General features: G+C 38.5%; 1 protein-coding gene across 1 annotated transcript in view; it reads right to left on the bottom strand.

Moving 5' to 3' along the window:
- Nucleotides 1-15,548, bottom strand: part of ADCY8 (adenylate cyclase 8) — a 278,636-nt gene that overhangs the window by 94,863 nt on the left and 168,225 nt on the right. The window contains exon 7 of the mRNA XM_063451052.1: nt 13,782-14,052. Coding sequence (XP_063307122.1) covers nt 13,782-14,052 — 271 coding nt within the window. The remainder of the gene's footprint in view (nt 1-13,781; nt 14,053-15,548) is intronic.

Below are 15,548 nucleotides of genomic sequence, written 5' to 3'. Positions count from 1 at the left end.
TTGTTGGCAGATTCGTAAAAAAAATATTTTGGATCCGGTTTTGTCATACAGGAGCAATTCTTTGATAGTGCGCAGGGTATCCCGTAGTTTATCTAATAAATTGTCGGTAGGGTTAGTTTTATGTCTAAGCTCTAATCTACGGAGAGAATCTAGTAGCTGATTGAGTCTGAGACTCTTTCTTTTTTTCCATAAGGTCGCAAGGCGGATAAACGTGCCCCTAATAACAGCTTTGTGTGATGCCCAAATGGTCCCCTGGGATAAATCTGTTGTGTTGTTCTTCAGAAAGTAATCCTGCAATTCCTCCTGAATGGCAGAGGTTATTAAAGGATCCTGTAAGAGGGCCGAATTGAGTCTCCATGTCCAAGGCTAAGGTTGTCCAGAGACGGTGACGTCCGCGTCACTGAACACACTGCAGTGTTCGTAGCCCTTGCTAAGCCTATGTTATTGACTAAGAAGAAGTCTATCCTAGAGTAGGATTTATGAGTTGGCGAGAAGAAGGAATAATTAATCTGGGTGGAGGCGGGTGGAGAGAATGGAGAGAATGAATAGGCGGGTGGAGAGAATGAAATTGTGAAGTAGCTTATCCTGTCTGCAATAGTTGTTCCCTGCATGCGCTCCTGTCTACAGCTGGACACAGCACCGCATTAAAGTCCCCTCCCTACACGAGCATACCATGAGGGAGCGCTTCAATTTTAGCCACTAGGGTGTCCCACAATTCTGCCACTGGTTCGTTCGTGGCATAAATGTTTATCAAGTGGATATTGTGTAAATATAATGTCCCAGATAGGAAGATGTATCTACCCTCTGGGTAGACCTGTGATCTTAATTGGGCAAGTATTGCGAATCAAAATGCCTTTTACATTTAGGGAAGTGAGTTTCAGGGCCATGTTAGGATAAGTAGAGGGAGGTTTTTGTGTTTTTGCTAATGATATGTGTCAGGTTGCTTCCACACTGTCATTCTCTGAAGTTCTGCCTGTATTTTAGGGACTTTAATGTTTGGCTTGGAGAATGGTGTCGGGAGCAAGGATTTTACTTCATTTCTCATGGTAGCTCTGTTTGAAATAGAAATAAACTGTACAAAAAAAGATGGTTTGCATATTTCTCAAAAGGGAACAAATGTTCTCAGCGAGCAGTTCAGAGGTTTTGCTAGGATGTTTTATCTGCTTCATATATTAAGATATGTAGGAATTTGTTAGGAATTGTTAGTTTATACAGAGGTTGGGCATGGTTAGTTCCAAATGAAAGACATCTCGTTCGTTAGATTTAATCAAGGATAGCAGAAAAGGTGTATTCAGCCACTTTAAGTTTCTGCCGGTTATCTGATAAAGATCATCAGTAAACTCTCTGCAAATCAACATCAAATCCTATCCTCTAACTCTTCTACTACGAGACAAAATGAAATGCATATTTCAAAAAAGAAATCAGTTTTAATAGAAGATAAAAAAAAACAAAAACAAGGAAAACAAGTTTGGCAAATATACTTCTTTCTAGTTTGTCAGAGTGAAACATGCTACTGTATCCAAAACATACCATTAATATAAAACCTGTACTGAGCTAGTGGCTTAACAATACAGGAACCCGATTGCACATTTGGAGAAAGTTAAGAGACGCTCCACATTCATAAAGGTTTTCAGCTTATGGAAGTGTTTTGTATGTTAGGAGCATCTCTTCACTGCAGTTTACAAAAGTGCTGATTTCTTATAACTAAATGCAATACCTCCATGGATGGCAGTCAGATAGCAGGGGAGGCTTTCTCCCCTATTCTGTGGGCTCCACGAAGATAGTTGAAGTGGCAGATGCAATCTACAATTAGTGCCTTCTTTCCAAGTACAAGTTTGCCTGTCGGGGCACATGCCGAAAGCATCAATGAGAAGCCTCTGATTGGTCATTTCCCCGGAAAAAAAGGGAAAGGCTTGCATTGGCTGCAGACACTAGATCTGCAGCTTTTACAAGCTGTTTTTAGATACGCCATCAAAGAAAAAAAAAGCATCGATAAATGCCTGTATGTTTTCAATGAGAGTATATCTACTGAATTGTTAAAAAAAAAAAAGACAAGCATTATTCTACTCCATATGCTTTCATCATATAGAGCTCCCTAAAGCCCAGTAAGGACACAATGCCGAATTTACCGAGTTACCCATCAGATCTTAAATAGCTATTAAAATATCACATTGCCCTATACTATCTGTTGTGTGTTATCATAAGTAATATCTGCTCTATTAAAATAAAATATACTTGTATAACATGACAGAAATCTTATTTTTCTTAACGTCTTATTAACAAATATATAGCAATTACATGTAACAGCTCATTTTGTTATAAGCATTTCAACTGCTACTTTGACTCTTCAAATAGTTTAAACCGGTTCATTAAATTCCATCTGTTAGAATTATCATAGACATATATGTATAACTATTTAATTATTGTTATTTATTATTTTTGTTATGTGTTATTTATGTATACATGTATTTTATTATTTTTCCTTATTAGAAATCACACTTGTAGCTCATAATTGATACATCTATAATTATTAATAACTTTTTCTTTCTAGATTTACATTACACATGCATATATATTTAAATTTTTTTAAAGAAAATTTTCCATGGTACCATATAGCGTGAAACGTGTATAGTCTATTCGTATAACCTCATAATTAGCCAAAAGTTTATAGATAAGTACAAGCGTGTGGTTATTATAATCAAATACCAGCTCAAAGTTTCCAGTATACACATTATTATATATTTTATTATTACCGTATATACTCGAGTATAAGTCGACCCGATTATAAGCCGAGGCACCTAATTTTACCCCAAAAAACTGGGAAAACTTATTGACTCGAGTATATGACTAGGGTGGGAAATGCAGCAGCTACTGGTAAATTTCTAAATAAAATTAGATCCTAAAAAAAATATATTAATTGAATATTTATTTACAGTGTGTGTATATAATGAATGCAGTGTGTGTCTATGAATGCAGTGTGTGTGTATCAGTGCAGTGTGTGTATGAATGCAGCATGTGTATGTATGAGTGCAGTGTGTGTGTATGAGTGCAGTGTGTGTATATGAGTGCAGTGTGTGCATATGAATGCAGTGTGTGTGTATGAGTGCAGTGTGTGTATGAGTGCAGTGTGTGTATGAGTGCAGTGTGTGTATATGAGTGCAGTGTGTGTGTATGAATGCAGTGTGTGTGTATGAGTGCAGTGTGTGTATGAATGCAGTGTGTGTATATGAGTGCAGTGTGTGCATGAATGCAGTGTGTGTATGAGTGCAGTGTGTGTGTATGAGTGCAGTGTGTGTATGAGTGCAGTGTGTTTGTATGAATGCAGTGTGAGTGTGTGTGATGCAGTGTGTGTTTGTGTATGTGTTGCAGAGCCTTGGTGGGGGGTGGGCATTTTTATTATTATTTTTTATTTTATTATTATTTTTTAAATAATATTATTTTATTTTATTATTATTTATATTTGTTTTCGTCCCCCCTCCCTGCTTGATACATGGCCAGGGAGGGGGGCTCTCACTCCCTGGTGGTCCAGTGGATGGGCTGTGTAGGAGGGGGCTGGCAGGAAGCGTTTACTTACCTTCCCTGCAGCTCCTGTCAGCTCCCTTCTCCTCTGCGCCGGTCCGGTCAGCTCCCCTGTTAGCTCCCAGTGTAAGTCTCGTGGCCGCGCCGGGCGTTGCCACGGTAACCCGTGGCAACGCTCTGACCCCGCGGCTCTCGCGAGACTTACAGTGGGACTTGCAGAGGGAGCTGACCGGACCGGCGCGGAGGAGAAGGGAGCTGACAGGAGCTGCAGGAAAGGTAAGTAAACGCTTCCTGCCAGCCCCCACAGCCCCTTGTCTGTATTATGGCAATGTAAGTTGCCCTAATACAGACATTGACTCGAGCATAAGTCGAGTTGTGGTTTTTCAGCACAAAAAATGTGCCGAAAAACTTGACTTATACTCGAGTATATACGGTACTCTCTTTGTAATATACTACATTATTTTTGGGACTTGAGAGTACAAACTAGCTTCTTGCCCTGCTGAGTGGATGCCACACTGTGTCTTATTAAATGGTACAGTGGTCATACATCATGGAACTTCACTCTCAACGTACACATTACAAAGTCAGTTTGTACGTCTCTACAACACAAAATCGGTAAATTACGCAATACACATGAAAACAAATTATTGACAATCACAAATACCTTGGCAAAATATATGAATATGTACTACAAAAAAAACAGAAACATGTTTATGGTGCAAAAAATTAGTGACAGTGGGAAACAGGACCCTGGGGGTGATTTAGCATAGTTATCTTTTCTAAAACGTGGTTCAAGTCCTAAAAGTGGGGCAACTATCATGAAAACGACATAACTACCGTACATGACAGATGCATACAATATATTAAAGAATGCATACATAATAAAAAAGAGTCCTTTTGGTGCACAAAACAATATACTGGTTTTATATGTACACATAGATAAAGCAAAAATAAAATAAACTTTTAACAAAAATCATAAATACTGCTTATAAAAAAGTAAATGTGAGTGTTGTTTGGGTAAGCATGAAAAACCTCACGACTAGATAAGAAAGCTACGTATGGGTCTTTAGCAGAGAGGGCCATAGTACGATACTCTGCATTATCATATAGAGCTCCCTATAAAGCACAAGGCGTTGCATTTGGGGTGGAAGAATAAGTAGTAGAAGACTTTGGCATTAAGAAATGACAAAGAACAAATCTTGGTATAGGGGCAAAAGCAAACATAGCTTTTTTCATTCATTGGGGAATGAAGCATTGCGTGGTTTGATAACACAGAATGATGTAGAACAAGACTTAATGTCAGGAACAAAACAACAGAATGGTTACAATAAGAAGAAGAAGCATCAGATGGCTTAATATTGAGAATAAATGCAGCTGGAGGATCCATACACGGATTAAAATAGTGCTAGCAAGAATCAGCACAAGACGTGGTACTTGGGATAGAATCAGACAATACCTTACTATTGGGAGATAGAAGTGGCAAAAGGCTTGGTATATGGGAATGGATTCAGCACAAGGCTGGTATAGGAAATAGAAGCAGCAAAAGGCTTGGAAGAAGCATTTGACGCCATACTGGGTCTTAAGTAATCACAGAAGTGCAAAAGGACAGTCACATTAAGTATGATCACTCAAATTTTGCCAGGTTCAGTGCATCTCTATGTCTCCCCTCAGCCCCTCTTTGTGTCTCTTTAGCCACCTCCCCTTCTGTGCACTCTTTAGCCCCCCCTTCACTCCTGTGTCCTCTTCAGCCCTTCTCCCCTTCTGTCTGCTTTTGAAGCCCCTCCGTGCCCTCTTTAGCCGTCTCCCCTATTGTGCCCTCCTCAGCTGCTTTCCCCTGTCCTCTTATGTAGCCCCCTTCCCTCCTGTGCCATCTTAAGCCCCTTCCCCTCCTTTGCCCTTATGTAGCCCCTCCCACCATTCCCTGTGTGTGCTCACATTCCAGCCCAACCAGCCTTCCAGGAGCTCTGAGAGCCTTCAGGCAGGAGGTGGAGCTTAAACAGAAGGGTGGGGCTTAGCAAGAGGGCCGGGTCTACCACAGCGATGTGCCTCTACTCACAGAGTGCCTGGGCGCTATGCACCCAGCCAGGATCGGCTATGCATGGCAGAGTTTAATAAGGGGTGAGATGACTACCTGGCCCAGCTGTGGCTAAAGCTTGGAACTTCTTCAACCAAAACCTCTGAGAATGTATGGAGAATTAGCTGGGGTGCGTTTAACATGCGTCCGTGCAGTTTATACTGTTATTATCTTGGCAGGCCAGCTGCAAGACAAGCGTCCTGGCTTCCACTCAACTGGTCTGCATAATGGCTACTCTCTGCCTGGCTCAGACAGACGCATTCCACTGCTCCCCTGCCTTTATTTCCCTGTGCTTAGTTTTGTTACTTTTCTCACATGTGCTTGATTAAGACAACCGTGTCCGGGGCAGGGAGCTCTGTCTGGGAATCCAATCCAATGTTTTCTACTTTAATGGCAAACAGCACAGCCCCGAGCTGGAAGGGGTGAGTTGAGGTAACTGGACTCCAGTACTCCTTAGGTTGGGAGTTATTGAGTGTTATAGAATGACAAACAGACTCAAACACTATCGTCTGTGTTCTGTTCCCACCACATAGGAAATATTACAGCAACAGTTACTCAGAGTTGTGTTAACTCTTCAAGGCTTTCATTATGTAGATAAATGCACTTTCCCCCCTTTTTTTTTAATCTGTTTCATATACCGCAAGTATGGGGTGGGGGTGTAATTTTTGGCAGGTTTGAGCCTTTTTCAGCTGAAATGGAATAGACCCATTTTCAGCCGAATATTTCGGCAGCCGAAATTTTTGTGCATCCCTACAAAATAGTCATCAATATTCATAGGGAATAAACTCCATTTGTTCTTGTGCAGTATTTGCCATAATGGGGTAAATATCTTGAAATGCTGGGTTCTCATAAGAGGTGTAGTTTTAACAGTACGGTAAATTCCATGAAGACCAATAGAATCAGCAGGCGCATTCCATTGGTGGAAACACTCCATGGACAGAGTCCAAAAGAACCAGTGGGCACATTCGACTGGTGGAATTACTAAATGGAGACCAAATTAAACAGCAGGTTCATTGCATTGGAGGAATTACTCTATTGCTCTGCTGTTTCAACTTTGTGATTCTTTTCAGAAGACGTGACTTTGAGAAATCTCCTTCAATACATTTAGGAAAATTGCAAAAATGTTTGTCTCTACATCATGTCTATTCTGCATATATAAATTGTTTGCTACAAATCTCTATTTGATCGCTCTATTTGATTTATTTGTATGGACAGATTGCTTTATTTTATAACAACTCCAATATTCATAGCAGTTAATTTATTTTTTTTAAATCTTTTAGATGAATTGCCATGGAAATGAGCAAAAATATTTAGAAGTGAAACTTCAGGAACATGACGTATACACCCAAACTGCTTCATTAAAGGGACCCTGTAGACACTTTAACTACTTCATCTTATTGAAGTTATTATAGTGCCTGCCGGCTGCCCCCTCCACCTCCCAAATCCCTGTAGTTCGTGAATTTAGAGAGCTCAGAAGCACAACTTCAAGCCATGCCTCCAAGCCCTCTGGGAGAGCCAGGAATCTTACATCCCAACTCTCATACCGTAACTTACGCTGACGTCACTCACGCGTGCGCAGTGCCTTCACGGTCAACAAAAGAGAATCCTTGTATTCAATGATTCTCTATGGCAGAATCTTAGGCATATCTTGGTGAGCATCCGATTTGCACATCATTCTGAAGGCCAGCCTCTAGGATACCGCAATCAGAGGAGGAGGTTGCGGCAGCACTGAGAGACTCGGTGTTGGATAAAAGGTGAGTAATTAATTTTGTTTTAGTTTATTTATCTTTTTATTTTTATTTTTTTATATTACAATAATGGGCATTAGGGCATTAGCGTTGGGAATACAGATATGTATTCCTAACACCACCGTATTCCTTTAAGCTGAAGTTAAATTTAAGTCTATAGTATCCCTTTAAATTGTCTTCAAATACGGCTACCAGTAAATACAATGTAATGATTTTGGATAAGCTTTTTAAATTATCACAATCACAAACTTTTCAAAAGATTTATCTACTGATGACACCATTAAAGTCTATGGGAATTTTAGTAGATAAATAATTTGAAAAGAGTGTGATAATTTGAAAAGCTTTCTTAAAAATATTGAGGGAGCACTATAGAGTCAGGAACACAAACATGTATTGCTGACCTTATAGTGTTAAAAGCACCATCTAGCCCCCCTGCCTTCCTCTTGCCTCTCCAAATATAGTAACATCTTACTTGTATTAAAGTCTGAAGCTGCTGGCTCTGCCCTCGTCTGCCTCAGACCTGCAAGCTGCCTGCTGACATCATCAGAAGTGGTGGTCTGAGTCAATCACAATGCCTCCCCATAGGATTGGCTGAGACTGTCAAGGAGGCCGATCATGGGCAGAGCCAGCACAAGTCAAACACAGCCCTGGCCAATCAGCATCTCCTCATAGAGATTAATTTAATCAATGCATCTCTATGAGGAAAGTTCAGTGTCTGCATGCAGAGGGTGGAGACACTGAATGGCAGTGCTGCTCACTGTGCAGCACTGCCCCACGAAGCACCTCTAGTAGCCATCTGAGGAGTGGCCAGTGGAGTTATCACTAGGCTGTAATGTAAACACGGCATTTTCTCTGGAAACACAGCATTTACAGCAAAAAGCCTGAATGTAATGATTCTACTCACCAAAACAAATGCAATAAGCTGTAGTTGTTCTGATGACTATAGTGTCCCTTTAACCCCTTAAGGACCAAACTTCTGGAATAAAAGGGAATCATGACATGTCACACATGTCATGTGTCCTTAAGGGGTTAAATCAACACCATTCTTGGGAAAATGTACCATACTTACTGCAGGGTTTAAAGTAAACCTGTCATTCATCAGATGTTTTAATGATACAATGTTTAGTCATATAGATAATCCCAAGCCAATTTCAATAAAGATACAGCACAGTAATAAGCATATATGAGACAATACCTACAAATGATATATTTTACACTTACAATGCTGTTCGACTTCTTCAATGCATAAAAATAATTGTCTATTCTGTGTATTGTAAAGATTGATTAAGGCGTTCTTTGAGTTTCGAAAAACACAGCTGAAGTTTAATCTTCGATAGTATGAACGTATCACAAGTGCATAGTACCAAGAGCAACATGCATTTTCCCCAATGACTTGTATAAGACAGACAAATGAAATTAAAATATATGAGAAACGATATGCAAGCTTTGTTCATGCAAATTTTCTCTTGATGCACTAGACAGCAAATACCGTTCCATGCAACAACAAAACACAACAAACATACACAAGGAGTGAATGGCGACACAACTAACAATGTCAACAGGTTATGATACTAAACAGACTTCTCAGCTGCTCTGCAGTAATTTTAGGACGCTGCGGAATATGTTGGCGCTATATAAATGCTAATGCTAGAAATAATAAAAATATTAATATATTTAATATGCTACAGGAGACATATCCATTATTTGAGAAAAAATGTCTTGATTGATATGTTGATTGAGGGAAGGTATTTATTGCTCTTATATCTCTTCACAGATTCATAGGTTTGCCCCTTCTCGGTCTCTCCGCTCTGCCCGTGACCTTCTCCTGTCCACTGCTCGCACCCGTACGGCCAACTCATGCTTGCAGGACTTCTCATGGATGGCTCCCTTCCTATGAAATAGCCTGTCTACCGTCATCAGACTCTCCCCTAGTCTTACATCTTTTAATAAGTGCCTTAAAACCCATCTCTTTAGGAAAGCTTATGGCCTCCCAGAGTAACATCTACCTTACATACCTGTCTCTTGCTCTCTCCTAAAGGGCAGCACTTTACTCTCTCCTCTAGCTCTGCTTCACTCCCACCTTATTTTGATTGCTATTTCCTGTCTTAATGTATTTTATACCCAAACCTCCTATAGAATGTAAGCTCGTTTGAGCAGGGTCCTCTTCAACCTATCGTTCCTGTAAGTTTTTTTGTAATTGTCCTATTTATAGTCAAATCCTCCTCCCCCCCTGCCCCCCTTATATTGTAAAGCGCTACGGAATCTGTTGGCGCTATATAAATGGCAATAATAATAATAATTGTTACAAGACAGATTGTGGGCCTAGGGATTGTTGACTGCATAATCTATTCTTTAGGATCACAGACCACGGTGAATGAAATGGGGGATGAGAGGGGTTCTTTCATAGTAACTTTACTTTACATTAAACCACTCATCACCACATAGCTGGTACTGCTTTCTATTTTCCCGGCTTGTCATTTTGCCACGAGTTTGTGTGGATTTAAAGAAATTTAGTGTTTGGAGTTTAGGGAAATTTTGATTTTTGTTACATACTTCCATATACATGCACATCAAAAGTGAATAGATCCTTTTGATAACTTTTTGCGTGGGGAGAGTTACATTTGTTAAAGACTTATTTAGTCCAATTGGAAAGTTAAATCTCATGACTGTGATGGTTAATATTTTCTGTTCGTTTTTTTCAGTTATATTGTTTCCACTGAGTGCATATTGACTGTCATCCCCCCCATGCGTATTTGCATGTGTGAATCTCCGACAGTTTCCTACATGGATTTTTTTTAATGTTATATCACAAGAAGAAGGCAGAATAGTAAAATTGATTAGCGTTTTTTTTTGTTTAATTAAACTTTTTTGAACAGTTGTCAATGAAGCGTCTTTTACTATGCTTTACAATATTTGTGTCTGCATTCCCTAGTCCATGAACTGAGGAGAAGTGACAAATTAATTTGTATTCCTAGTTTAAGATAGCCGAGTCAATCACATCTATACATGTTTTGTGATAGCGAAAGTTCTGCTTAAACCTTTGTGCTTTGAGAAACACGTTTTATTAACCTCCAGAGTTCCATGGTTTGACAGCTCTCCTGATTAACACTGATTGTTAGATTGTAAGCTTGCTTGGAGAGAGCCCTCTACACCTCCTGTTCCTGTATGCCATACGTATTTTGTCGTATATTAAAATATTACAAAATATAATCTTTATAGGCTAAAATATAGAGTTATAATTCCCCTTTTATCATTATGTTTTGTTTTCCCACCTTTATATTTTTTTATTATTATCCATCTTACATTTGTTGTTTGTACATTTTCAATTGTTTATATTGTGTGTTTTAAAATGATCTTGCAAAATAAAAATGTAATAAAAATTTGACAAGGATGAATTGTATACCTATTGTACAGTGCTTCTGAATATGTTGGCGCTATATATTATTTAATTCATGAATCAGGGAAAGGGCTGCATTGCAAACCTCCGGCTTCTAGTAAACATTTATTTTCTGCTTTCGCTCTTTAATACAGAACAGTTATAATGTACGTGGCATTCAAAAGAAATTTAATAATTTCTACCCCTTAACAGGCTAGAATATGATAAAAAAAATAAATCATACCTTTCATTTTACCTCTTTAAAATGAAAGTTTCCTTTTTTTTTTTGCCTAACATTAAAAATCTCATTAAATGGCAAAAAAAGTATGGTCCTCTTGAGAATCATTTACACTAACAAGGCAGGTCTTTATGTTAAGAACAGTAGCAGAGAATTCTAAATTCTGCCAGTAGAGAAATTAGTGCTGTGCTATATCGAGCCACATCGGGTTGCTAAGCTCCGAGTGACGTCACGCTTGTCACTGTACGCATTCCAGCTATTTTTTTTTCTTATCATACATTTTTTTTTTATTAATAAACAGCTGTTAATTGGAACCAAATTAGTTTTATGTAGATGTGAAGATATTTTTTTCTTTTATTTATTAATTTTAGGTGTAGCATAATGTCACACTTTTATTATCAAAGTATGGGTATGGGGCACTTTACATATTCAGGATACATAGTGATTAACGTGTTTATTATTTGTACCTACTTACAGGAAATTGCATGCTATTCCCAGTGCATTTTATTAATATTTGTAAGGATAATCTATATATTGACTCCTCGCTCACTATGCCTAAGGAAGGGTAAACCATATCTAAGCGATGAAGGCAGTAATGGAACAAAATCAAACATCGGAGTTACTGTGTATCTCATGCAGAAGGGTTCTGCCTGATATTTGGTTCTGGGTTGCTCAGTCAGAAATGTATGTGATATAGGATTCCTCTTTAATGGCATGAATGCCTTGTTTATTTGTATATAGTTTATTCTTAGGGAGCGAGATGTTCCTAATTAAAGGGTTATTCCAAGCACCATAATCACTTCAACCTGTTGTATTGTAGTGGTTATTAAGTGAGGAGTACACTGTCCCCGTTATCCAGTAATGGGGCAAACCATTACGCAATGTTTTTTTACCCCTTACCTTGGTCCCTACCAGGCGCCGAGGTTCCTTGCAAGTCTGACGTTGTGCATCTGGCTTCTGCAGAGATGCAAAAGCCGTATTCCGATGCCATCGCTATTTGTTCACTGAGAGAGTCAGCTCAACCAACGAATGTAACTCTGTGCATAGAAATATGCATAGAATTGACATTAGCCAGACCAGACACCTCTAGCCAAGATTCCCAAATGATGCCCCATTGGAGCTAGACCAACAGCAGCCAAGGGGTCAAACTCAGTCAGGGTTAGTTACTAAAGTAAAAATTCTAAGAGAATTTCACATTTAAGACTAGCGGAGCCAAACTAGAACCATAGCTAACTTAGATAATTTTTCCAGTTTTGACCTTAAATTTGAAATTCGGTATAAATTCATTTTGAATTCTCACTTTAGTAAATAACTCTAAGCATGTTTTTTTTTTTTTTTTTTTAGCAAAACGCAGTACATAAAGACTCCGAGCACTATAACCACTACAGATCACTGATGTGGTCATGGTGTTTGGAGTGTCCCGTTAATGAAGAAAGGCTCCCGCCATCTTCAAATAGCATTGCTTCAATCCTGAGTGTTTACAAAACTGTTACTTATGTTAACAGATTTCCATAAATCTTAAATCAATAAATGTATTTGCTCTCCCTACATCATCACTTAATAATTCAGAAATAGCAGAAAGAGTAGTTAAAAAGAACATCTGTCAGTTTTCTGTTTTTTTTTTCTTCCTAATAATATTTTAAAATATTTTCAATGCAGAAAAGGGGAGGATTTAAATATCAAACACTTTCAATTTAACAGGGATCACACAGAGGATTTAAAGAGATTTTATAGAATATCCCATGATTAGTTTTTTATTTTTTTAAATACCTTTAATACATAATTATTATGAGTTTGTAAGCTAAATTTGCAAGTTTAGACTAACTGAATACGTCAAAGATTAGCATGAAGGACCAGAGTATTTAGCAGTCCAATGATACTCGTTATTTGTATTAACATCTAATGACTCTTAAATTTACTTTTACAGCTGTATGTTGTTTGCAACTGATCTATTGTATATTTGCAAGCTGTGTGATATATTGTGAGATATCTTGAATGAAAGAAAGTTGTATGAAGATAGAATGTCAAGGGTTGTAAACCTAGCATATTGTGTGAACTATAGTGTCTATTATCCTTACGTATCACATACATGCCTTGTACAAGCTAATTAACTTTTTTATGTTTTTTCTTAGTACAATATACCCCAATGCCTTATTATTTTCTGAATTGGAATTGGTGTACCAAACCTAATCGGACAACTGCTGATGTTATTGTTTGTATCTGCACACAAAAAAAAGACTTGTAAGCCCATCTAGAATGTGACCGACAATATTTCAATGAACATTTTCTAAATAGTATTTTTACGTCAGTATATCTATCTTTATGTGACAGTATATCTAGCAATGTTGTTTCCCTGCATGCTATAATGAAAGCTGGATAACGAACGCATGATGACTTCAAACTTAGAAACGTATTCATCAAAAATGCAATTTTCGGAACCATGCATTTGTTCATGCAATTTGCATATCCATCATAATAGTCACACCTGTTAACGAGATTGTTAGTAAAGCATAATATTATGTATAGATTTTTGTTTGTTAGTGTTTTCATTTCTGATAATTCTGATTATTTTCCTGCATGTAGAGAATTTTAATTGATCACTCATTTTTTAATGCTATTTCATTTTGATGAGACAAGTAGGGCTGGCATTTTCTTTCAACTGATACATTCAGTAGGTTAATTCTATCCTCGGGGGTTTGCATAATCATTTCAAGTAACAAGTTAGAGAAAAGGTTAAAGACGGATTTATTTCCTCTGAGGCTTCCATTACTGAGCGCCATTCAAGCATGCTTTATACTTGTTGACATTAAGGGAAGTTTGACTTACATTTTGCTTGCCCACAATGTTATCAAATGGAAGTTCTGGACTCCACGATCCTTCTGTGAAAGTGGCCCCACTGTTTCTCCTGTCTGTTGGGCTGACAGACTCCTTGACTATATCCTCAGGTAAGCTAAGAAGATGTTCTTCTGGCTGCTTTATTAAGTACGTTTCAATGTTATGCTTCCTTAAAAACTCGTTCCTCTCCTTTCCGTGGCCTTCTTCAACATTATAATCTCCATTTAGGCAGTCTAGAGTAGCTTTGGAGATGTGGATTCTCCTACATAAAATAAAATTTATATTATGAATTTTTGGATTGATAGCCCAACAATAGTTAAGATGCAATGGAGTGGGATCAGACAAGGGGGTAACCCTAGGATGGGCAATGGCAAAAGGAAAGAGGATCTGTCTGGAATGGATGATGAGAGAATAAATTGTAGTAACTAAAAATCAATCAAATTCTTTATTATAAAACTAAAAAACAAAACAAACAAACATACATGTGCTGCACTTACCACACTAGTGTAGTATAGTGTGGTAGTGTGCTCTAGAAAGACTGAGTTACGTGAGTGAGGGTAATATACAGTGGGATGGGAGAGTGAAAACAATAAAAATATATATTATGAATAAATAAATAAATAAATACATAATAATCAATTATCATCATAATTATAAAATAAATACAATGCTAATAGATATTCTATGGATGTTTAAAAAATGGTTCAGTAAAATTAATTGTTGACAGTAATGAAGGCTGAAGTATCAGAAACATTTTAATTTAATGTAATTTACTGGTATTGGAATCATAGCAAACCAATTTAATTCCAACTGCTTCTATTAACGGATTATGAATTGGTAAACAATTTGGAGAATTATAAATATATATATTTTTTTTTTTATTCTGTGAACCCTGAATTTACAAAAGTTAAATTTTTTTTAGTTAAAAATGTTTATTGTAGTGTTGCAGTATAATAGAGTTAGCAATGATTTTAAAGGGAAACTCCAGTGCCTGGAAAACAATCCGTTTTCCTGGCACTGCAGGTCCCCTCTCCCTCCCACCCCCCAATCCCCGGTTGCTGAAGGGGTTTTCACCTGAGGCAGCTACGATGTCCCACATCGCTGCTTCTTCCTCCACCGCCGCTCCTCCCAGTGATTGCGTCGGCCGGTGGGCGAGACTGATCCCGCCCACCGGCTGGGAGGACCTAATGGGCATGCGCGCCAATGCCGCACATGCGCATTAGAGCTCCCCATTCGAAAGCAGAAAATGCTTTTCAATGCTTTCCTATGGAGAAATGAGCGACGCTGGAGGTTCTAACACAGCGTGAGGACGTCCAGCGACTCTCTAGCACAGGTTTCCTGTGCTAGGGACACGGAAGTGCCCTCTAGTGGCTGTCTAGTAGACACTAGAGGTGAAGTTAACCCTGCAAGGTAATCATTGCAGTTTATCCAATGGGCAGAAGTGGTCTGGGTGCCTGGAGTGTCCCTTTAACATATTTGCTACAGATAAATCGCATACAATTCAAAGGTCTTCCTCTACCACCTATATAAACTCCTAAAGGTTCTACCACCTATATAAACTTGGACTTTGAAGAGGCACTGAAACTTCTGAGGATGCCCTGAGGCAGTGGTGTATCCTGGTTTTGTGCTGCCCTAGGCAGGACAAAACTCAGGCGCCCCTCTCCCCCCCGCCCCGCCTTCTAAATACACACACACACACACACATTCACTGACAGAAACACACACACTCACTAACAGAAACACACACTAACAGACACT

This window comes from Pelobates fuscus, chromosome 4, assembly GCF_036172605.1.
Source record: "Pelobates fuscus isolate aPelFus1 chromosome 4, aPelFus1.pri, whole genome shotgun sequence".
Taxonomy (NCBI): domain Eukaryota; kingdom Metazoa; phylum Chordata; class Amphibia; order Anura; family Pelobatidae; genus Pelobates; species Pelobates fuscus.
Note: the sequence above shows the minus strand (reverse complement) of the source record. Positions and strands in the feature narration are given on the sequence as shown.